Raw genomic sequence first — 24,493 nt, 5'->3', positions numbered from 1 at the left:
AGTATAAGAAAGTAACACGCACTTGTAAAATAAATCCCAGTGACTCAACTGCTAGTTCCTCAAATAATTTAAGAATTTGATACAAAATTCAGAACCTAGAGGATGCAATTTCAATTATAATATCATAATGATTTCACATTAACTCTGAAACACTAAGGAAAAATAGCAAAGAGCAAACACAACTTAAAATAAGGAACAACATTTTTGAGTAAGGACTTCAAGCACCTTTGCAAATGGAAAAAAATGAACTCAACAATGATTGACAAGAAACTCCATGCTAAATTTAATGAAGGCCTCATGAAGATGCTATCTGGTTGAGAATAAAATTCACCATATAGGAATTAGCAATATAAAATCACTCTAAGACTCACCACTTCCCTGGTGATTCATCTTCACTATCAGAAATGGTGATAACTGATACTGCTGGGGATGGCGTGTCATGAATTGTTATCGTCTGTTGACGGGATGTATTTGAATGCTGCTCTTGTTTTGGGTTTAAAGGCGCCTCAGTTACAGGCACAGTTGAGTTCTGGCTATGATGCCAATGGTGACTTTGAGGTGAGCTTCTATGCCGCAAATAAATTGTTGAATCTGCAACAATCAGTATGATACATATTAGTAATCAATCACTAGATCCAGCAAATACTGTATTTATATGAATATAGTCCCCCTTTTATTCAGAAAATGTTCATGTTAAAGGTAAAGGGGTGAATATATTCAAACGCTTTTTTCTTCCCCCCCAAAACTGAAGCCTCAAAATTAGGAGGGGGGGGGACTTTATTTGGAGAAACACAGTATTACTGATTTTTCAACAAAGTAAGGATGATGCATTTACACACTTAAGGTCATTTTACACGGGGCACGGAATTGTGCAGGCTAGAACTGCATTAATTTCTAAAATGGCGTGGAATTGCGCAAATGCATGAACGAAATTAGAACAGGGGCTACTTTGCCATTTCACGTCCACGCATTTTCACATGTGTTCTAGCAGTTCACTGCTTTACACCATGCAATTTTGATTGTGCCTTCGTACACACGTCAGATTGTGCAAGTATGTGCCCTGTGTAAAACAGCCTTTGGGGAAGGGGAACTGGTAAGATCATTTGCAACATGAGGAAAGGGTCAGGAAGGTCGGGTGGAGAGAAACCCAACATTGGCATTATAATGCTCTTTACAAAAGCTGCGATGAGGGACATACTTAAATTTCCCACAGACAGACAAAGTACTGTTCTAGGATTGTGCTTCTCTCAGGGTGGATGACCCCGTTATACAAAGTTTTTATTTCAAATACACATGACCACAGCAGTAACTCTCTGTAGGGTGTGAATTCACAGGCAGAAACCCTATATCATAATCAAAGCAGATAGGAGGAAAAAAACCCACCTGAGGGAGGAGTGCCTTCCTTCACTCGCTTTTTGACAGGACTCAGCTGCGTTGGTTCCTTTTTGTCAGCTCGTGAACTAACTTGCGCACAAGTTACATGGGGTACTGTTAAATGATTGGTGTGAGCTACAGAGGGTGGAGCACCATGGTTTTTCGTCGGTCTTTTCGGTGCACTCCAACTCTGGCTACTGTGTTCTACAACTGAGTCATAGACCTGAGGGACATCCACAGGAAATACAGGCCTTTGTTCCTGCAGCAAAAAAAAAAAACATTAAAATATTGGAAACACAACAAATTACCGTTGCAATCTTCACCTTAAGTTTCCAAAATGATCTTCCCCACAAAAAAATCCAACACACCAAGGCTCATAGCATAAAAAATTATCCCTAAAGGATACATTACTTACTGGCCCCAGAAATTATACGTGTTCATTAAAAATGGGATTAATATGGAGCAAATGTGTTAATAAGTTACAAGTTACAATAATATTTTTGGGTATGTATAGAAGAAACAGTTACATTTTATAAGAGTAACTACATATTTCTAGTAATCTACCGATTGTTACTTTGATACCCTATACTACTACAATAAAATGTTGAAACTAAAAAAGCAGTTTGAAAACATTTGGTACACACAATACATATACAATTTATCATGGTACATGAAAAACTTGTAGCTGTAAAAACTACCTTTTAGTACATTTTGAAAACTGCAATTGATACTTAAATATGAGAGCATTACTCGAACAGAGCCCAGCTTTCACATTCAGGTACTATATCCATCTTTGATATTCATGCATTGCCACAGATTGAGACAGATTCCCATTCTACAAGTTCCCACTTCAAACAGTTTTCAGTAAAAATATCCTACTCATCCACAGTTGGAAAGAAGCCTGAAGGCCTCCCCTCCTAGGCCTCACACAGCCTCTTCCTGAATGAAGTGAGGTTCAAGCTAAGGCCTCCACAAGGAAAACGGTAAGGGATAGGGTAAGGATAATGGTTACTCATTCTCATTAGAATAACACATTTTTTGCATTGAATAGGGAGAGTTGACCCCCTGGGCCGCTTCCCTTTATCAATTGGTGTTAAGCATCAAGCTCTCCAAGACAAGTCAACAGTTCCGGCATCATGATGTAAAATGATGGATACAAAATTATAATGGTCTAACCTGCAAAATTGCTCCAGAATCAACAATTAGGGGCCGTCCCCATTCGCTGGCGTCAGATAGCAGGGGCTGCTGAATCGCTGCATGCTGTGGAGGCATCTGCTGCCATGACGGAGGAACAATCGCCATTTGGCGATTTGCAGGCCACGAGGTCTGGACTGCATTCTGAGGATAATAAGGAAAATATTAGACAAAGTAGCATAAAAATATCATGCTAACATTTTTTTTTCATCTTACATCATACACAGTAGAGTAGAACATTTGGCAAATTCAACTAATGCCTCCCAGAAACCCGCTCAAACTATCATAATCACAGATTAAATAAAGCAGCAACCATGCAAAAAAAATGTTATGCATAGTATGAGCAAGCTCACCCTTGGGCCAATATATCACATTTCAATGTGCAGAATTAAATAATATTCTATGAAAAACACATCACATGTCCAATCAGTACTTTTGTACAACATAAAATGCAATGGATGCATTCAGGGGTAGTGAGCGATCCGACCTCTCCCTAACCACAGAAGTGGATTGCTAAATAGCATTTTCTCAGCCTCCCTGAACAGTAAAAGTTGAGTGGGTGCTAAATAGGAGCTTTCGAATCATATAAAAATACACCATTGGCCACTTAGGGCGATTATTTGACCTCCTAAAAATTACCTGAAGGTGCTCAGGCATGCAGCGGCCATAAAAAACACTCCTAGAAATGTAAGAACTCTAAATTTGGTTCCATTTAGGAGGAAATTTTACAGTGATTGATGAAGCCGTCTGAGCATTCTCATCCCCTGAATGAGCACAATTGCAAAGCATGAGAGTACCATTAACCCTGATCACCTCTGAAAAACTGCCAAAAATATCAAAACCCCAAAACTTACGAGTATGATCTGTCATGTTTTCCCTTTGCAATAACATTTCACAAAATTTATTTCCTCACCATATGGCATGAGGGATAGTCCCAAAGGAAAATATGAAACTTGCAAAATAAGGACCACCCTAAAGCAAAGTTCACATGGAAGTACGATCAGTGGCCTAAGGAAAGACGTCCATCAATCACAGCTGATTGGGTGGAGCCTGTTCCTCCAGGGGGATTGAGTCGACGGAAAGTGCAATTGGGAAATTACACTATTTTCCACAAGGTTTGTTCATGATGTCAGCCTCTTGCAAAATAACAAATGACCTACTTTGCAACAAAATCAATGGTAAACAGTAAAAACTTACAAGCCTAGAGCACAGTGACATATGTATAACCAGTTAACACAGTCAATGCCAGCCCGATTTTCATTGAAGTCGTCAAAATAGAAATAAGAAAGAAAAAATATATGGAGGTTTCCGTGGCATAATTTCTGTTCAAATACGGCTTTTTACAAACGGCACACACCGTTCAAAAGTGGGAAGCTTACTGAAGGCCACACATATGATCGGAAGACTTGGAAGTGGATATTAGTCACGTGTGGAGCACGTCAATTGATGTGCTCTGCACTGAATGTGTTAAAGCGGAATATATATATATTTCGAAAACACGTTCTTAAATTTGTAATAGCTGTAAAATACTCAGTGATGTTACCCCAATTAATAACCGTTTAATTTCTCTCATCACCTTTCTCACGGTTGGAGAAGCATCATTCACTTTGCTTCCACAGCAGAATTTTTGTTTAGTATCTTCCAAAAATAATGCAATGTAATTAAAATCACTTCCCAAAACTTGTAGCTGCATGTCAATAGCGCACTATATAGTTTACCGAAGAAAATGCATGGTAACACTTCACTCCTTGTTATTGACAACATTGAAACCTACCCAGCCACTCAGAAAAACAGAAGGAATTTACCCAACATAAAAAATTAGGAGTTCCCAAAAGTAAATAAATTTTTATTACTTTTTCAACATTGAAATAGGGGATGATACCATTAAAAAATTACCATGCACTCTTAAATGAATAGGTTATCTACACAAGGTAGCAAAAGATATAATTCTTTGGCCTAACTTCTAAAAAATTTTATACAATAGATTCGTCTACAATAAATTCAATTATCACAGTAATAGTGCTACATCTCTATTGACTTAAAGGCATACTTACAGTCAGCAACATTTGCCGGCCACTTTGCTCCACCATTGACACAGGCACATACTGCTGTTGAGCAGCAACCTGTAAAGTTCAAGTCAATTATTAGTTATACAGTATCAAGTTCGAGGCACCTCCAAGAAAACATGGTTTGACCCGGGGCAAATCTGTTTTGATAAACTTCAGGGTTGTGGGTGAAAATGACTTTTCTCCTTTGAGACTTTGAGAGAAGAAAATCTCTTTTTCTTCTTTGAGACTCCATTGTGAAGGCTAACACTTGCTGCTAACCACCTCGTATTTGCTTCCATAGAATAACAATGAATTCATACAACTATCCATTTTCAAATTACTGACTTTTCACAAATTTCCAGTGAAATTTTGAAAATTTCCCGGACTTAAATGAACCCTGAAAGAGCCCGTAATTACAACTCCTGATTTTTGGCCAACCTAAACATTTACTTTCCAAACAAAGTGTTCCAATGGCACTGAACAGTAAAACTTATAACAGACATCATAACCTACCTGCTGGGATATTATTGGTGGTTGAATTTGCAGTTGAGGAGGTTGCTGAGCAACCACTGTAACATGTTTTGCAGGAGACCCCATTCCTTGGTATCCTGGCTGGCACAAAATTGATGACACTAACTGATGTTGGAAAGGGTCTCGGGTCGCACCAGTATATTGACGGGCCACTGACCGCCCATTGTACAACTGGTACTAGAATGAACAATAATGCAAAAGCAACAATGAGAATTGAAAATAAGGGAAATTTAATAATGATGACGGTAAATTACATACAGAAATTAAATTTATCAGCATTCATCATAGCTAACATTATGAAAAAAGAAACATTTAAGTCTGTATATAAAAAGGCTGAGGTATAGCAAAAGAAAAATAGGATGCTAAATCCAAAACAATGTCAGTAATAAAAAATTCACATGGTTTAGCAGATATATGTAGTAAAAATATTACATTACACATGAGACGTTACCATACCAGCATGCAACATTGATAAACAACAATGAAGAATTGTGAGAAAAAATGACTCACCAAGCTGTCATAACCAGATGACCTTTCTCTAACAAGTCGTTGCACTTGTGTAGTAAGCTGATTATTAAATGTCAGAGTAACATTTCCATTTGAACTTGGCACAAAGTTAGCCACAAGGGGCCCTTGTGAATTTTGGTGGTTATTGTTTGAGCTGTAGCCATTGCGACGACAGACCTCCATCATCTGCACACTGGCTTTCACATTGTTGCAATGGGCGTAGTCGACTAAATGAGCAAGGGTGACGAAGGCGTGATTCAATGCCTCTCCAGGGGTGATTCTCCGCTCCTATAGGAGAGAAGTACTTGTTACAACGAGAGTTTATCACAAAATACACCACCAAAGTAGTAACAGTAAAATACATGCAGAGATAAATAGAAATGGAGGTTAGACACGTTCTACCTGGTCCATGGTGAGCATCCTCTTCAGCAGGTCAATAAATTCCCTCCGGTCAGCTTTCTCCGCTAGTAATTCCCCACCTTCCAGATCAGTCGGCACGTTCACTTGTCCAATGTCATCCAGACAGTTGAAAATATATTTTCTGGCCTCCTTTGATTTGATACCCGTCTCGGCCTCATGCTCATCAGGCGTCTGAAAAATGCAGTCATTTTCCATAATGACATAAACAGAATCCAAAGATGCCTTCACAATAAGTACAATAATTGTAAAAATCCAACGCTACAAGGCATACTTCACTCATACAGTAGAAGCATAGATTGCTTAATTAACTGAGAATAGATATCTTTAAGAGCTACCTGGAGAACATAATATTAGAGCCCCACTATATTTCCATGTCCAACAGAAGTGATAAATTAAGAGAGATGTTTTGCCGACCGGATAGATATGGGAATTCGTTTTTCCCCCGAACCATAAAGGACTTAAATGAATGCCTGTCGTAATTTCAACAGAGCATTTCCTTTACATATTCAAATGGCTGGTGTCCTATCACCCCCTGCCACACACCTTTTAGGCAACTTGCGGGGTAGTGTAACACCGTCATATTTGTGTTTATTTACTAGATGTTATTGATAAAATTGTTGCTATATTTGTGTTTATTTACTTTATGTTATTGATAAAATTGTTGCTACGGGGATGTTGGTAGTAGTGGTTTTTGACTGTGAAAAGGGAGAGATTGTGTGGCGTTAAAAAGATATATGAAATAAAAGAGCGATATTAGCAAAGGTGGCGTTACAGTAGTATGTAGTTGTAGATGCAACATGATAAAAAGTTCTTCAAGGGACAATGGTTTGAAAGTTTCTTAGGTAGGAAAACTTATTATGAAGGAGAGCTGGTATTATTTTATGGTATGTTCACTGCAGTATTATATATTTGGAAATAAATCCAAATTCATTTTATTAAAACAAAAGCAGTTCATTCAGTTTATGTTCAGAAGTAAAGAAGGAATCCAGGGTGGAATGTTGGATAAACTTTTTCCTTAAACCTACAGAAAGCTATGCCACTCCTTTCAAACATTCAATGGTGCTTTCGGGTAAACAAGAAATATCGCCCATGAAAGCCCAAAATAAAGAAGGATATAACAATATCAAATATTTTTAACGAGAAATCTTCATCAAATATGGAAAAAAAATCAATGCCACCACCTTTAAAAGACATTATAATGAAATTGTAGAGATATTACATATCTGGTGATTTAACGAAAATCAAAATTTATATAAAAACCTGCCGCAACTTCTCACACGGGAAGAATGTAATAGAAATGTGTAGTATGGATATTGTCAGTTAAGACTTTTTAGCCAGGAAAATTTACTAAGTAGTACTTTAAAATCCAAGAAAAATTAGCATAGAGAGTTAGCATTAGAATTTCTAATTTGGGGCTTGAAAAAGAAACTTCATAGCGGGGAAAACTTCTCATCCCGGAACTTCCCCTCAGAGTTCTAAATTCAAAAGTGAACAATGACAACCAAATTATGGACAATAATCATTAAACCACTAATTATGGACTAGAATGGTTTGCCGAATTGTTTGACCACAGGATTTGCAAAAAAATAATAGCGAAAATTTTCTTAACTAACAGAAATTTAAGATAATAGAAACGAAATTCATCCTTACCTTTAGCCTCCAAAATGGATATGTACTATCCATGTCTCTATAAAAGAACTTCGTGGTTTTAGAGGCATTATTAAGCATATGTTCCGTAGGCAGACCTTGAGTTTGGCTAATGTATCTAATTTGGTCATATTCAGAAGATCCTGGATAAAGAGGCCATCCCAGAAATAGCTCAGCCACAACACATCCAAGGGACCACATGTCAATTGCTTCACAAAATGGCAGGCCTGCAATGGAAACGTAAAAATAATGACCAGGATTAAAACTAATACGCAGGGTTCAAAGTGAATGAGGGTCCTATTAAAAAACAGCATTGATGAAGGTGTGGCAACAAAGAAGTAATTAAAGTATGTCCACTTTCACTATGATCTGTATATCATATATATTGAGAAAAAGTTTGCTGTGCATAACAGCTGTCATTCATGGAATATACTTCAAATGATACACCATGACCTGCAGCATGCTATGATGATGCAACACAATAAAAAAATTGGTACAATTAAAATTACAAAGCACAAATGGGATAAAGATGTTGTGAGAAATCATTGCCAAAGTAATCTAACAAGAAGAAATGAAAATTGAAATGAAATTTTCATTTCTTCTTCAATTCTAAATGAAAATGTATGTACCACTTGTGTTCAATTGGCTGATGACACCGTCATGTAGAGAGAATGCATGGTGGCAAGGGGATTTATTTTAGGGATAAGAGTACTCAAACATAAATCATAGTCAACTTTTCAAGATATTTTAGGCAACCTTTCTTTTCTACAGGGGAAAAGTTATTTCCTCATCCTCACACTTAACCAATTATTGATGCCTTTCCCATTCTAAGAGATTATGGAAACATCCCAAAATCTACCAAAAGAATGGTTTTCATACACGCGGGCCTAAATAAAATGCTTACCTAAAATTATTTCTGGTGCCCGGTAGTATCGACTTTGTAGGTACGTATTACAAACAGCTTTGCTCACATGAGAAGCACTACCAAAGTCGATGACCTTCACCCGGTAGGGCTGCCTTACAGGATCAACCAACATGATATTCTCCGGTTTTAGATCAGCATGAATCAATCCAAGTTGCTTGAATTTATAGAATAGAAGAAACAAAAGTTAAAGCAAGATAAAAACAGAAAGAGCATATACAAACCATTAACCATGAATTCATTCATTAACTTACCTTCAACTTTAATAGAGCAGTTAATACCTGCTGCAATATTGGACGGATATATTTAAGGGGGAGAGGACTAAATTTATTTTGTTTTAAGAAATCATATAAATTTTGTTCCAGCATTTCAAATACAAGGCAAGTATGGGATTTATGTTGAAAGCACTCGAAAGCGCGAACAAAATTAAATTCGTCCGCATTTTCTTGTGACAATCGGGACAATATGCTAACCTATGGAATAAGGAAAAAAACAATTGATTTGTAATAATAGCATATAAATAAGAAGCATGTAATACTCTTTCATCTTTTTCAGACAGAAATAAACGTAAACGTAAAATGTAAGCAATATTCTTAGACTTACTTCAATCTGTCCCTGCCTAGCATATGAGGGATGGTTCTTGAGGATCTTGATTGCTACAATTTCGTTTGTGCCCTTTTTCCAACATTTTACCACCTAGACAAGATAAAACATAAAAATGATATTAGTTTCCCACCAGTTTATCAATAATACCTAACATTTAATGTAAAAACATAGTTACACTGATCAGGGGCTACAAATTAACACGTTGCGTACGGATGGCAAAAATTCTCGTCATTTAGGCGCATCAACCTAAACAATTTTAAAGCGTACAATACGTATTTGCTTGCGATACGCTTCAAAATTCTTTAGGTTGACACGCCTAAATGACGAGAATCTTCGTCATCCGTCCGGAACGTTCGGGAAAAAAATGATGAGAATTCTCGCCATACGTACGCAATTTGTTAAGGCAAGGGGGCAACTAATACTGGGGATATGGAATACCTGCCAGGGTCAGCGAGAGGTTAGGGGGCCCCCCAGAACATTTTTAAGATAAGCGGATCAAAATGGTGACTTTTACCGCTGTGTGAATAGTTTGATGTTTTGTTTGTGAGTCATCCATACCCCTAATATTAGTTACAAAATTTCTCACATTAAAATATTTTTATAAAAAAAAATCCTCTGAACTCAGGGGGAGGTTTTATCCCCCAAATTCGCCCTATGCAGCGCCAATGGCACTGATCTTAAGATACAATTATAATAATAAAAGACTAGGTAGCCAGAGCAAAGGTTTTGCATTTTCACGCCATCAGGAAAAGAATATGTTACAGAAACGGTGGAATTGGGTTTCTTCATAATTCTTAGATTTTACTTCTTATTTTTAATATATTGGCTTGCTTATATTACCTTTCTTTGGTTTAGTTATGGATTTAAAGGGTTTTTAAACCTTTTTCTGCAGTTTAGAATTTAAAAAATGTGTGGAGTTAATATACCTCGAACGAGTGACAAAGATGGAAAAATCGATACTTTTAATTCAAATTAATGGGAAATAGTGAAATTTGAGATAGAGATGGTATTTTTCATCACATGCAGATGATTCAATGTTTAAAATGATACCTCATTTATAACTGTAAGTGCAGTCTTAACAGAGCACATACGGAACGGCAGAAAATGACCTTTCCGTAATAATACATACATATATAAGATGATTGGGTGCTTTACCAGCAAAACCAAGTAAGCAATACAAAGTCCTTTGGGAAACACAACTTATTACATATCTACTGCATATTTGGAATAATGTAGCAAATTAAGACCTGCAAAACTACCTCCTCACTAAGACAATATAAGTTTGCCTTTTGCCTTAGCAGTCCTTTTGCAAAATTGGTGGAGAGCCTACTCACAGCTATAACCAATAATGGTTATACCTAATGCTCACTAACAGTGGCGGAACTTCATTTTTTCTTTGTGGGTGAGTTGGTGTGGTAAAGCTAGTGGGGGTTAGGGGAGAGAAAGTAACACGTGATATTCCCTTTGCCAATCAGCAGACAGAAGGCGTGGTCTACCGTTTCGGAAATTCAGTCGCTCTCAGACCTCCATTGTGTTAATATTGTGTGAACATACTCGTGGAGCAGTGTTGCCAAACCTCACATGTTATTCTCGTATGTCTTTAAGTCTACCTTTTACCAATGGTGCTGCATTCAGCATGGTTGCTGACAATGCCATGGGCTTCTGTGAAGGATTATCCTTAATAACTTCCAAATGAGTAAATATATTGTCTTGGCACAGGGCCCAAATTACCTGCGACCACCCATGACTCACATGCTTTCGGGGACAAACTAGGGCGGATATGTACATTTGGCAACGTTAAGTTCGCTTTTGCTCTCAGGACTACCTCCCCTCCCCCCCCATCAGTGAAGCCCTCCGAGAGTGACCGGGCTCTCATGAGAGCTCGCCTGCAAATGTGAAGTGAACAGATAATAGGAATATGCTTTGTGGGGGAAAAGGAGGGCTGGGGGAGGGGGAGATTCCCCCACCCCAAGCAACACGGGGTCCGGGAAAATTTTTGAAAAATGATATGCCTAATACACAATGGTTTTCATTAATTTTTTTATTTCTCTAAAGCTTTGGGGGGATCTACACCCCTCATCCCCCTCAAACCCCCCCCATACCCCCACTTACGCCACTGATTACTACCTACAGAGAGTACTTATGATCAGTTAGCTGCCTAATAAATAACATCTCACTGGTCACCTTTTTATAAAACCTTTTTAGGGGTATTAAAAAGCCCAGAAATGTTTTCACCCAACTTGAATACTTTTTTCCATTAGCTGCCTCTCCTATTTTATGAGGCTTCTCAATTTCTTCCAATCTCAGCTCAAGCTTTGTAAGGTGCCCTGTTTTACTCAAAAAATCTTTCTTGCCTACTAGTACATTGCTTCCTTATAAAATTTTCAGCCACAAGGATATGCGGACTGCGAAAAAAAAATCAGATAAGCCCATTACTTTCATTTTTAGCTCCATAAAAAATTCTTGAAACTGGGCAATTGCAACATTTTTTTGGACATAATCATAGTAAACTAAGAATCCCACAATCACTTTAAGGTACCTTGATGGTAATTATGACAAAATTTAACAAAATTGATGAAAATCATTCATTTAATTTTGGGATACATAGTTCATCACGTTTTCATGGAAAAAATGATGCTAAGACACAGTTAAAGAATTTTTTATGGAGCTAAAACATGAAAGTACTGGGCAAATATAATTTTTTCCACAATCCTCACACTACTGTGGTAGTAGCTGGAAAATTTCATAGGAAACAATACACATATGGACCAGAAAGAATTTTAGAGTAAAACAGTGAACCATGAGAAACTTGAACTGATATTTGAAGAAATTGAGAAGCCTCCTAAATTTTGAGAGGCAACCACTGAAAATTAATTGAAGTTAAGTAGAAAAAATATTTGGTTTATTTCCATACAAGCCTAATTTTGAACTATCAGTCAACCAGCACAAGAATTCAGCAAGGATAGAGGCTGAGAAATAAATAAAACACCAGCCTATGCTCAGTGTGTGTGGTAAGACCCATAGCAGAACAGTTGAGTATTCTTGAGAAAACTCCCTCTCTGGATCTACCACTTAATTGTTACATACCAAAAGCGTGTAAAATAAGCCCTAGGCTTAGAGCTAATTTGTATTACAATTCGTTAAGGTTAGTAAACATATTGGAAAATCTAACTAAATACTTTTGTACAAATTGGCAACCTAATAAAATTTCCATTTTATCTAGTGCATGTTTTGACCCAATGGAGGAGGCTATAGCCCCGTTAGCCCTCCTCGAGATCTGCCACTGCGCAAGTACACTGAACTTGGTGTGAAATTCCTCTCGCTCAGACTATCAACATATAGACTATATTTCAACTGGGTCTTTAGGCTTGATTCCACCAGCATCCAACATTAGAATACCAGTGAGGAGCAAAATCAATATCTTATAAGGCAATCACAAGGTAAGAAGAAAGTGTATTTACCTGACCAAATGTTCCCCTTCCCAGGAATTCCAGAACCTCGTACTGATTAGTCATTGAAAAGAGAACTTCGTGCTGAACCAGCTGGTAGTCCCCGTCTGCGCTTGACGAGCCCTGGGGAGGGGCTGCCGCAGCTTTGCTGTGGGACGTCGTCGTGGCGGCAGTATTAGCACTGGCAACAGCTGCAACTCCTGATGTCGTGGTGGTTGTTCCTTGGCCTGAACTATGACCATTCCCTTCTGAGTCTTCTGACTTTCGCTGAAAAGTAAAATGGGAAAAATGCTGGGCTAGGCAAGCATGTGCATTTTTTTCCTTCACAGGCAAAACATCTAAAGGAAGGAAAATGGGAAGGTATAAAATAACATAATTTTTGATAAATAATAACGATTTCTTACTGCTATGGGTTTTAATTTTTCAGACTCTAACTAGAAACATACTTGAATGCACACGGAAAGAAAGTTGAGACAGAAAACAAAATAGCTATTTGAAACAATTGATAAAGAAGCCACATATCATACAGCTGCTATCATGGCTTATTTTCGTCATTTAAGGCTTCAGAGGTACCTACACAGGGAAATAATTATGTTTTTGGTTTATTTTGTTGATTGGTATTGCAAGATTTATTATTCTACAAATAATAAAACAGTTACTAGTGTTTATTGAAAAAGCTCAAGTCAAAAGGCTGTCTTTCACTAGTCATGAGAAAATTAAATATTGTACTAATTAAAGTTGAAATATATAATCTAGAACAGCATTTTAATAAGATTAAGACCCTAATCAGCTAGTGGAAAATCAATGTTTCTTTCAAAAATGAACAAGCAAATCAAAATTAAAACTAGTGAAAAAAAGTTTACTGGGATAACCAAGTAAACTTCATACGGGCATAAATCCAAATCTGTCATTACATCAGTTTTCCAGTTATTCAGAGTTCACTAGCACAAAACCACAATTCTGTGATATTAAGGTCATTCTAGCTCACTATGCTGAAATATACTCAACATATCAGTGCTTGATAAAAGCATACCTTCCACAGTTGACTCCTAAACTATGAGTTAAAAACTACCAGCAACGGACCAAGAATTTCCAGTTTGCTAACAATGTAGTGCCAACTCTGCAGTCTACACACTATTTTACAGATGAGCTTTTGTGTTTTGAAAGAAACCAGTAGATTCGTAGCAGTAATAATCAATAAATTGTGGATTTCAACGAACAAAAATACCCATTTTAGTCTCAAAATTCAGGGTCGTATTCGCCATAAGGTTTGCGTTAAGGAAAAACAATTAATTAACAATATATGTGGATTAAACCTTTCATAGATTTAATAATGTTAATTTCTTCACACTACGCAAGAGAGCACTAGAAAAACATTAAACAAACACGCAGGAGCTAAAAGTTTTCTTCACCAACTCCAGCGAATACACATACTTGGCTCCAAAACAGAACCTCTACTGTAAGGTAACAGCTGTAATTAATATCCAGAAGTAAAAAAGGAAAATGGAAATTTCTAATAGAAGATGAAGAAACAAGAGCAAATTCGAAGGAATATTGGTTAAAAGTGGATCCACCAACAAACTGGTCTGAAGCCATCACACTCAAGGATTAGTGATTTGCAAAACAATAGCAAACACACCTTGAAGCGTTGAACAGAGAAGGGACATCTACCTCATTGGGATACACATGGCTGCATTCAAGCTGCCTCTTACACAGCACAGACTTGTCTATATGTCACCATGGTATAGGAGAAGAATTAGAGGACAAACGTCTGAAAAAAGCTACAATTTTTGAACATTGAAATTAATAGATAGTCCACTGTACATAGTTTAGGAATTCAAGAAAAACCTAAATTAACCAATTTAATAGAGCTTACTATAAAGAAATACAAATACATTAACACTCTAGGGAGGTTTGACGCACATTCATCGGCTCACTCATAGGCATACGATGAGTGACTCACAAAAATGTACAAACAGAAGAGAATCTAGGCTGTTCCTTTATAAACAATCGTTGAAAAGTTGTCAAAGACACAGAAAAGTGAGTGCATAAAGTTCATACTAAACATCAAATCAGAAGAAATGATTAATCTGATAATAGAGAGTGCGAACCATAAATGACATCTATCAAAGAAGTAGTCAAAAAATGTACAGAAAAGAGTTAACCATCTAGGAATTTTTTTATTGATTCATTTTAAATATAACCTACTCTGAATAATTATAGAAAGTCTCAAAGTTGCCACTCAACCACATGATGAGGGTTATGGAAAAAAAAATAACCAAGATAAATGTCAGTAAGAACATAAAACCTGAACTCCATTTCAACAAAGAATAAAATGCTGAATAAAGGTAGAATCTCCCAACTTTCCATGTTATAGAGGTGAGTTAGTATAGAGAAGTAATCATATGAGACAAATCACAACAGGTACTTTTAATTAAAAAAATATGCCAACGTTTAAACGAAATAAGGATAATATAGTAACTAGCAGTTACCACTAAATAAAAAGAAAAGTGTTATTTTTCAATGAGAAAGTACTTCCTTAGCATGACAAATTTCAAGTAGTGAAAAGACATATATGCTCAACAACTGAAAATCCTCTCATTGTTAGTCCTCTCAGGAAAGTGGTACAGAAAGGTATGCATTCATAATTCAGACAAAACTGTTTAAAATCATTATGCTAAGTACTTAAAGCAAGCTGGGTAGTCAAAAATTTACCCTGTCAATAAATTATGACAAAGGTTAAAGAAAGGAAAATTCGAGTCACAAATCTAGGAATGATTTAGCCTTTTAAAATAGCAAAACTCCGTTCATTCAAGGTTAATTTCAACCACTTCCGACAATATTTGTATATATTACTTCCATTTCAAATAATTCTTAAACCCTCTGTTATTCACAAGCAGATGTTTAGTTATCACACATTAGCTAGCTCTTCAGCAAACACATACAGGATGAATTTTGCAGCTAGCAGACAAAGCACTAAGGGCCTGATGGTCCTCCAAGATATATCGGCAAATCATTAAAATTTAAAAAATTGAAGAAATATATCTTTTTATGACGTTTACTGGACCACTCAGCTCAGCTGACGCTTGAACAATTCATTGATATTCACAAGATTTACACTGATTTTTAGCAATCTTTATTTATTAGTGAGGTTAACAAAAAAGTTTTCATTTCCAAAATAAGCAACCTCATTCAATCATGCTGCAACCCATTTCATAAACAAGGTGGATATACTTTAATTTATAGCAATTATTAATCATTGAAGGAAAATGATAAGCTGATGATATTTTCCCATCTAAGCTCAATGACCCCCTGATATCCTTTATGCCTGTTCTACACGCGCTGCTCAGCTCATCTGGCTTGGCTCAGCCAAATCGCTCAACGCGAACCCATTCTTAACGAGTAGCTTAAGTTGACCCCTCGCCATCTGATGTCAAGGATGGAAAGCTGAAGTACACTTGAGAGTCAATAAGCATTGAAGCATTTTTTGGGAAAAGTTCTAGCAAAGCAGTTAATTACCAAATTGATTTTGGCAAATCAGTGAATTCCCGAGTTCATATCCAAGGCACTACAGTGGAAGGAGATGAATTTAGAATAATTATTGATGATTTTTTGTCGGCTAGGATGATAACACATTGATTCTGAAGGCTTTTTAATCGATGCAGTGGAGAATTTTGAAGTTTTTACATTGGAAAAAAAATCCTAAATATATATTTGGTGTACTAGGACTCCATTAATTAAATATTACGCCTGTTTTCGATCATCAATGGAATGGGTAAGAATTTGACCCCGAGAAGGCACCAATTTCATGAGATGGCAGTAACTCTGACGAGAAGGCGACGATAGTAAAGGCTTTCTAATTGCTTGTCCACTAGTAACTTATTATAATGTTCTAGTAAGAGCGTTGGTCTTACCCACAACCCCATTTCTAGCACAAGCTACTAACTTCACCATTATTGGCTCAGTGAGAAGGACCACACTTGGAAGAAAACCGAACGCAACCAAATATACGTGCCATATAAGAGAGAGGTGATGACAATAGTGAAGCGTATAGCTTAAACCGGGGATCCGAGGCTAGATGATCCCACACCCTCAGCTGCGCTTAGGTGATGCCTCTACATGGCAAGATCAGCCGCTGAGCCCAGCATGTAGAACAGGGATTAGCTAGGCCCTTACTTATGACAGAATGCTACCTAATAATCACCGGCATTGATATTTGAAGTGATATTTATAAGTATTGTTCTCACAATTGCACAATAAAAAGAATTATTTTACTATGGAATAAGATCATAGTTGAACCCATTTTCTTTGAGCCGCAAATTTACATTGGAGTGAGTTGACTGCTGAGTTCAACCTCTCATTCATTTTAGTACTTTAATGTTACAGGGAAAAACAGATTCCTATACCTTCCAACAACATATCTCTCTCATTAATCATTTCTGTTGTAATTTCTGTTCCAAATACATATAGTAAGGTTCTGAGATGATGTTCTCCCTGCCACTCTCTGATCTTGATTCCTCAAGCAATCTCAATCTAGCAAGTAACCCAGTCTCTTGCAGCTCCCAGCCTAATTAATGTAAAAGCTGTGTTATGCTCTGTGTTCACTGCAGAAAGGTTTCTTGGGTTTTCCACCGGGAAATTGGCTCCATGTCTCCCAACAGTGGCGGATCCAGGATAGGGATAAGGGGGGCTAATTGTAAGTATGGAGTAAACTCCCAGAACAATTGCAGGTCCAAGCAAAAATTGCCATTCTATCGAGTGTAAATTGGATGTCCAAGGGGGGAGGGGGCTATAGCCCTCTTAGCCCCCCCATAGATCCACCACTGTCTCCCAACATTATGAAAAGCGACAACTTGCCTTTCATCCTCAGGGGATCTTCTGAATGCTCTCTCAACTTTGTCAGATATATGTACACCCCCTCCAAGGGTCAGGCCCCAGCAAATTTGAAAGACGACATTAAGAAGATTCCCTGAGGATAAAAGGCAAGCCTCTTTCGAAACTTCGGGAGACATAGAGCAAATTATCTGGTGGAAAAACCTGAGAAACCTTTCCGCACTTGATACGATGGGAGAATCTAAATCTAACATCTATGTGCGCTAACAGCAGGTTTTGAGAACCCATCCTGCTTTCCTTTGTACTTTATTTGGGTCACAGGAAATATCTTGGTATATCACATAGTAATATCACAGGTACCCAACCACCCCTTGAATATGCAGCGAGCGTATGGGATCCGATGCAGAAAGATTTAATCCGCGAACTGAATGAAATACAAAGGAAGGTTGCGCGGTTCGTCAAAAGCTGCTACGAGCATACAGACAGCGTTACCCAGATGTTAAGCGAATTAGGCTGGGAGCCGCTGGAGACTCGGAGGCTGAACGATAGGCTTAGATTGCTTGAACAATTGAGGATAGATATCTCTAAGAGCGACATGGAGAACATAATATTAGAGCCCCACTATATTTCCAGGTCTGACAAAAGCGATAAATTAAGAGATATGCGAATTCCTTTTTCCCCCAAACCATAAATGACTTTAATAAATGCCAGTCGTAATTCCGTAAGAGCATGACCTTTTTATGTGCAAATTTCTGGTGTTGTAACACCCCCTGCCAAATGCCTTTTAGGTAGCTTACGGGGTAGTATGTAGATCTTTTGACATCAGATCCCTAATGTTTGAGGTACATTTAAGATGCTGCCTGACAATGTGAAGTAGGACCTCTCTTTCACGTCTACACTCAAAGAGCTTTTAAAAAAATGCTTAAGAACCCTAACTTCTTCAATCATTCGCTTTTCATACATTAATCATGGTGCTCTTTTCCTATCTGAAAGGAGCAAGTAGGTTCAATATTGGGAGAGCACAATGAATTAAGAAAAGAACGGAGTCTTAGGACACCCGATGAAAGCTTCCCATTCATGAAATATACAGATAGAGGGTTCAGCTTATCAAAGCATAAAAACTCATGCATAATTCTCGGTTTTCCTGGGAAATTTTACAGAATTCCTGGTTAATCTTACGTGATTACTGCGATAAATAAGAATTTCAAAACACCCAAAATTACTTCAATACTTTTACATCATATTATATTAATGTACTTACGAGGACAAGGAATAGGTTAGATAGCACACAATGTATTTAAAAATTTAATTTATTAATTATTTAATGCACGCCAATATGCAGCTTTGAACTCGTAAGTAGATGCTGACCACACCTGGCATTCTATTCTTTGTGTTTTTGAATCTAACTCGAGTCAAGAGGGCAAGAAATTTCGATTCAGTAGTCTCGTCTGACATGCCATGTTTTGATGCCGCTGTAAAAATTCTATTACGATACTGGACTTAAAATTGTGACTAACACATTTTAGGCCGGATAATGGGTATGGAATGGGAAACATTGTGCCTAAAGCGAAATTGAAACAAAAGATTTTCAAATTCTCAGTTGGAGCAAAAATTCAAAATTTTTGCTCCAAAAATTAAAAAAAAAAAAAAAAAATCCGGTCGCTGGACAACCTGAGTTAACGTGTCCTATCTCAGAGGAGGAGTTTATTTTCTCAAATCCTCGATAACTGCAATTTACTTTCGTTCTAATAAATATTTTGATGAGAGTGGATGAGAAAAAATTAAGAACCTAATAACACTGTCATAAGGCCTGTTTACACGATACATTAACACGTACGAGTTAATGTCTGTTTGCATGAATGACTTTAGTGGACCGGAACGGAACATGTACAAATGCATGAACCAAATTAGAGCAGGTTCTATTTTCTGTGCATGCATTCGCACAAGTTGGGTGGTTACACGGTGCATTTTGGCATTCATTCTCGCGTTCATACGTTTAGACATTAACCCGTACGTGTTAATGTACCGTGTAAACAGGCCTATATATCAGGAAAGTAGCAAATGAATAATGACTGACACATAGGGTGAAATGCTCAACATTATCTCAACACTGAACAAGAACAGCAAACCAACACTCCTTTTCATGGGTATACATACATGAGTGACCTAACCAACATCAATTGTAGCGACTAACCTAGCTGTGAACTATTGCCAACAAGTAAACTACAGAAAGAAAACTTGAAGCAGGGCTGACCAATACGAAAAATGTAAAATAAGTTATAATCCTTGGACATAAACCCCAAATTCAAACTACCACTGAGATGCATCATGATAAGTAAATTTTTTTCGACAGAGAAACAAGAACGCTTCCAAATTAATAGACGAAATGAGGCAAATGTCATATGACGATTTCTCCAAGTTTATACGGAAGAACTTCCATTTCTAATTAGAAGGTCAAGCAAGGTCCAAACCAATTAGGATGCAGAAGTTAGCAATCAGGAGTTAAAAAAGTAGTAAGCAATAAGATGGCAGGGAAAATGCGGAGGAGTTACCCACAAACAAATGGAAAAAACGAAGCTGCATCAACTGTTAATGAGCAGCTGGAAACAAGAGTACACCAGTTGGAAGTAAATATTAGACAAAACCGTGAGACTGGATCTTCCAAAGCAATATACAAGGCCTCAAATAAAAACTACCATCATAACTGTAGTCATGACGATACATCAGTGGAAAAATTAAAATGATTTGAAAAAATAGTATTAAAAGGCGATATTTTCTACACATGAACACCAATACACATGGCTTCCTGACAGACATAACACTCATATACATATTTACATAATAACAGAGGATTAAAACTAAATTAAATAAATGAGATAAAATCCTTCTGACTGCTAATGATACTGAGGCATCCTCTGAAATTGATTCATTGCACATTATAATCCTCAAATTGCATTTAAGTAAGATGTTCAATACGATGCTCATAATTCATAACATTTTCATTCCTCTCGTATGTCTAGAAAAGTAACCCTGCAATGCTAAAATAAGCAAATGGAGAACTTCAAATTGTGATTCGCAGGAAAATCAAATTTTAGTAACTGCAGCAGGGCCACAAAAAAAATTATTACCAACCTAAGGTATATTGGAATCTTAACTGAACACTCTTGATTCAACCTAATGGGCAATAATCACACCGATAACAGTTAAGTACCTTCCATGGCATAATGTTATGTACAAGATTTCTAAAGCGGTATCAGAAATTTCTAATATAGATTGTACATGATTAAATTTTCCACAATATACTTGAAGGTGATAATCGTAAAAAAAACTCCAGTACTAAAATATGCTAGCATCAAATATTTAAGTTACTGAACAATCGCGAAGACTGGTTTAAGAGCAATAATGTTTCGCCAGTTATTTTTTCACTATAATGCCTAAAGAGAGCCAATTTCTCTTAGATATGATGATTAGTTAGTTATAATCAGTAAACTTACAATTGAAACCTAGTTTCATCAGCACAGTACGCTTATTACATTAACCCTTGTAGTGCCAGCAGACCGATCCATCAGCCCGCGTGATATGTGCGAAGAGGGCCAATAACCGATCTATCCGCCTGGTTTTCTTCACTCACACCTTTTATTTTTTGTGTTTCATGTACCTTTTCAATACCTCCACTGCACAAGTGCTCAACAATCGCCCACCAAATCATATCCGCTCATCTAGGAGCCCAACAATACGAATGCACTCAGTAGCCGGAGCATAAACGCTCACCTCCAATTCTCCAAGCTTCAGAGGTGAGTGTTTGTGCTCTGGCTATTGCCAGCTGAGCATATACGCATTGTTAGACTCCTAGATTGTTTTGTAACTATTTTTAGCATCTGTCATGTTTTAACATACCCGTAAGTATTGGGAGCAAATTAAGAAAATAGTTTCTTAATAGGCTTTATATAAATGCTCAAGTATAAATTCCCCTTAAAAGCCCCAACATTCTTCAGCGTACCGGGCAAAATAGGCTGGCATTAGAAGGGTTAATACACTCACACAAACAAATACTCATAAATCACCTGATTGTTTGTAAAGTAATCTTCCACGCTTTCCCACAGATTTTACTTCCAAGCACTGCAATAACTATTAAGTATAAAAATAGAGGCAACCAAAAATGTATCTTAGAAAAAAAAATATTTATTTCCACTCACCTTCTGTCCACACCTTTGATATGTGTCTAAGAGTTTTATGGTGGAAGCCCGTATGAAATTCTGAGGCATACCCCCACTAGGACTCTTATGCTGGACATTATTTCTATTGCTCCGGTGGATAGCAGTTTGGTTGACACTGATATTGGCAGGGTTCAAAGTATATATATTATTTGAGTCTGAGTACTCCTGCGGCAGGTGGTCTAACTTGCGTTTTTTATGACTATTCTGCAACACCACCCCACTACTGCTTGTTCCAGAATGTTGGGATTGGATGAACATGTCATGCATGCCCTGAAAAATATTTTAAATCCACGAATTTATCATTAGGCCATGATAAAAAAAATAGGAATCAATAGCATTCACTAATGAAATTAGATATCAACCTGTCCTTAGTGTACTCTCATTACCTGATTTAATAAAGCAAACTTTTCAAACTTGTTTTAGAGATATCACAATATCCAGAGGCAATTTTAAGCGCGATGAATATTAGTATCATAAAAATAGCTTAATTACAAATAGGTATAACATACAGAGTAACAATGAAGTTTGAAACGATTATATTACAATACGTCACTTAACTAAGAAAGCTGGATCAAAATCAATGAATCTTTGCAGTACATCACAAAAAAGTCATTTCTTTCGATTTCTCAATGGGAGAGGTTCCACTACACTAAATCCTTAGTCAATCGTCAAAAATATGCATTCACACATCGCACAGTTGCATTCATACTAAATAATTAAGCTATAGTTATATTCCTCGACACAATTTAAGTCAGGATGATAGAATTATTTGTGACATTTGTCGAAAAAATGCGAACATGTCACACGAATTTTACATTAAAATACTCAATATCGGTCATCATTTAACTCAATCAGAAACCGAAATATTCAACGATGCCTTGACGTATTGCAAAGAAAATACTTCATGATAAAGTAACTGTCATAACATGTGAAACACCAACATCCCTGAGCTGTGGGTACAAAACATCAAAAACGAAACTAGAAGAACACGAACGAGAACACACGTTAGTGATTTTCTTAGTTTTCAGCGGAAAGTTAATAATAGCGCCACATGACGTGCTGTTAATCAACAAAATTCCACAGAAAAAAGTTTGCTCACCTACTTGTAAATATAGAGGTCAGAAATATTATCAGGGAAATGCAGGCAACAGAAAAGTTATCCAAAATAAAAAAAAGAGCAATTTATGCAATACACCGTAAAGTAGGATGCATTATCTAACATACAAAATCTCCTACTACGCTCCAAAATTATATGAGAGCAGCTTAACCTAGCGCAGAACCTTATGGCAGACGAAATTGAGAAAACGCAATTCGGGCAAAGAAAGTAAAATCAACAGCGTAGCGCTTTAATTACTAGCAAACAATGTGAAAAATTAGAAACGTCCCTGCATGTTTTGATGCACCAGGTTACAGAAATTGCTAAAAATTTTGATTATTGTAACGCTTATTTTCACTTCACCAACAACCACTTCATTCAACAAAAGAAAATGATTGAGGAGGAGTTACATTCACTTCGATCGACACTGAAGAGAAGCTGTAGTAACACTAATTAAACGCGAAGCATTTCACACGCACATCAATGTGAATTACTAAGTATTATTAGAACGCATGAAAATACGTATGGAGAAATAAAAACGAACAAAGGGCTTGAAAAATGGGGAGAAAATTGGAGAAAAAGGGTGAAACTCAGAAACGACAAGCACGGCTTTCGTCATACTATCACGTAAACATTAGTGCCAGTCTCCATATACGGGGCCTGAACGAATACGCCAAAGATTTCCTGCAATTTAAATTAATAATACTGCTAATAAAGGACGCATCAACACTATTATTCAATAAATTAATAAATATCTGCACTAAATATGCTCTAAACTTCAAGATTGGAAAGGACGAATGCGGACGAGCGGGTAGCAACAGGAATTACGTCCACATTCAGCTAGGATAATCACAAAAATTTAAAACCTGCAGAACTTATGACGAAAAATGAATGAGATATCAACGGGATATACGATGAGATACACAAATAATAAAAACATAACTGAAGGTAAATTGTCAGGACACTAAGATGGCCTCGACTTTGAAGCTAAACAAAATTATAAAAAGGCTGAAAGAAATAGATGCATTTTTGTAAGCCGAAAAATAAAAATATATACCTCTCACTCTGCTGTTCCGCCACAAAGGACTCCAATCTCATAATGACAACATCAGGAACAAAAGAGACCTTCAAATCCCGGCCATCTTGAAATGGTGACGAGCGTTTTGTATGTACCAGCCCAACACAATTCACCAACACCGAGAGTCACACAACACACACACGCAAAACCATGCACACAACTTTTCACAGACACCCCAATAACACGATCAAGGTTCACTGTGGGTAAACAAAATTTACCCACTAATGACTGACGTTTCCACCCAGACACCCAACACTACGTGCCACACACCTCACCATATGTACTTCGGCCGCTGGGACAAATTGTGGTTCGAAGGAAATCATGAATTCGTTCCGGCTCCGAGTGGTCCCTATCTGCGAGTAACGAACTAAAAATCATACAAGTCGACATTTAGGCACAATAAAGTGCTACATTAAAATAGATGCATAGTTTTTAAATATTTAAATTACCTTTAGATAGCTTTTATAGTGACAATACAAGCTATCGATATATCTCATTTTCGACAACCTCCTGCACACCACAGCCGCCTTCTCGCCGACTCGCCGATGCCAAAATTCGTCACTAGTGAGCT

At 37.1% G+C, this 24,493-nt stretch overlaps 1 protein-coding gene across 8 annotated transcripts in view; it reads right to left on the bottom strand.

The window, feature by feature from the left end:
* The window catches only part of LOC124162793 (homeodomain-interacting protein kinase 2), a 57,131-nt gene extending 32,918 nt beyond the window's left edge, over positions 1–24,213 (bottom strand). For 5 of the 8 annotated variants that reach the window (XR_006865679.1, XM_046539434.1, XM_046539436.1 and 2 more), the window contains exons 1-14: positions 23,902–24,213; positions 21,728–22,018; positions 12,711–12,965; positions 9,247–9,339; positions 8,898–9,116; positions 8,626–8,800; positions 7,725–7,948; positions 6,054–6,245; positions 5,658–5,942; positions 5,130–5,324; positions 4,623–4,691; positions 2,551–2,712; positions 1,384–1,633; positions 372–591 (exon numbers count right to left, since the gene is read on the bottom strand). Coding sequence is in view for 7 of the 8 variants with exons in the window: in XM_046539434.1 (XP_046395390.1) it covers positions 372–591; positions 1,384–1,633; positions 2,551–2,712; positions 4,623–4,691; positions 5,130–5,324; positions 5,658–5,942; positions 6,054–6,245; positions 7,725–7,948; positions 8,626–8,800; positions 8,898–9,116; positions 9,247–9,339; positions 12,711–12,965; positions 21,728–22,015 (2,627 nt within the window). In the remaining variant the exon portion in view is untranslated. Of the gene's footprint in view, positions 1–371; positions 592–1,383; positions 1,634–2,550; positions 2,713–4,622; positions 4,692–5,129; positions 5,325–5,657; positions 5,943–6,053; positions 6,246–7,724; positions 7,949–8,625; positions 8,801–8,897; positions 9,117–9,246; positions 9,340–12,710; positions 12,966–14,337; positions 14,480–21,727; positions 22,019–23,901 lie in introns of those variants that run through there. The other 3 variants (XM_046539435.1, XM_046539440.1, XM_046539439.1) reach the window with 3 other exon arrangements.
* Positions 24,214–24,493: the final 280 nt, after the last annotated feature.

This window comes from Ischnura elegans, chromosome 7, assembly GCF_921293095.1.
Source record: "Ischnura elegans chromosome 7, ioIscEleg1.1, whole genome shotgun sequence".
Taxonomy (NCBI): Eukaryota; Metazoa; Arthropoda; class Insecta; order Odonata; family Coenagrionidae; genus Ischnura; species Ischnura elegans.
Note: the sequence above shows the minus strand (reverse complement) of the source record. Positions and strands in the feature narration are given on the sequence as shown.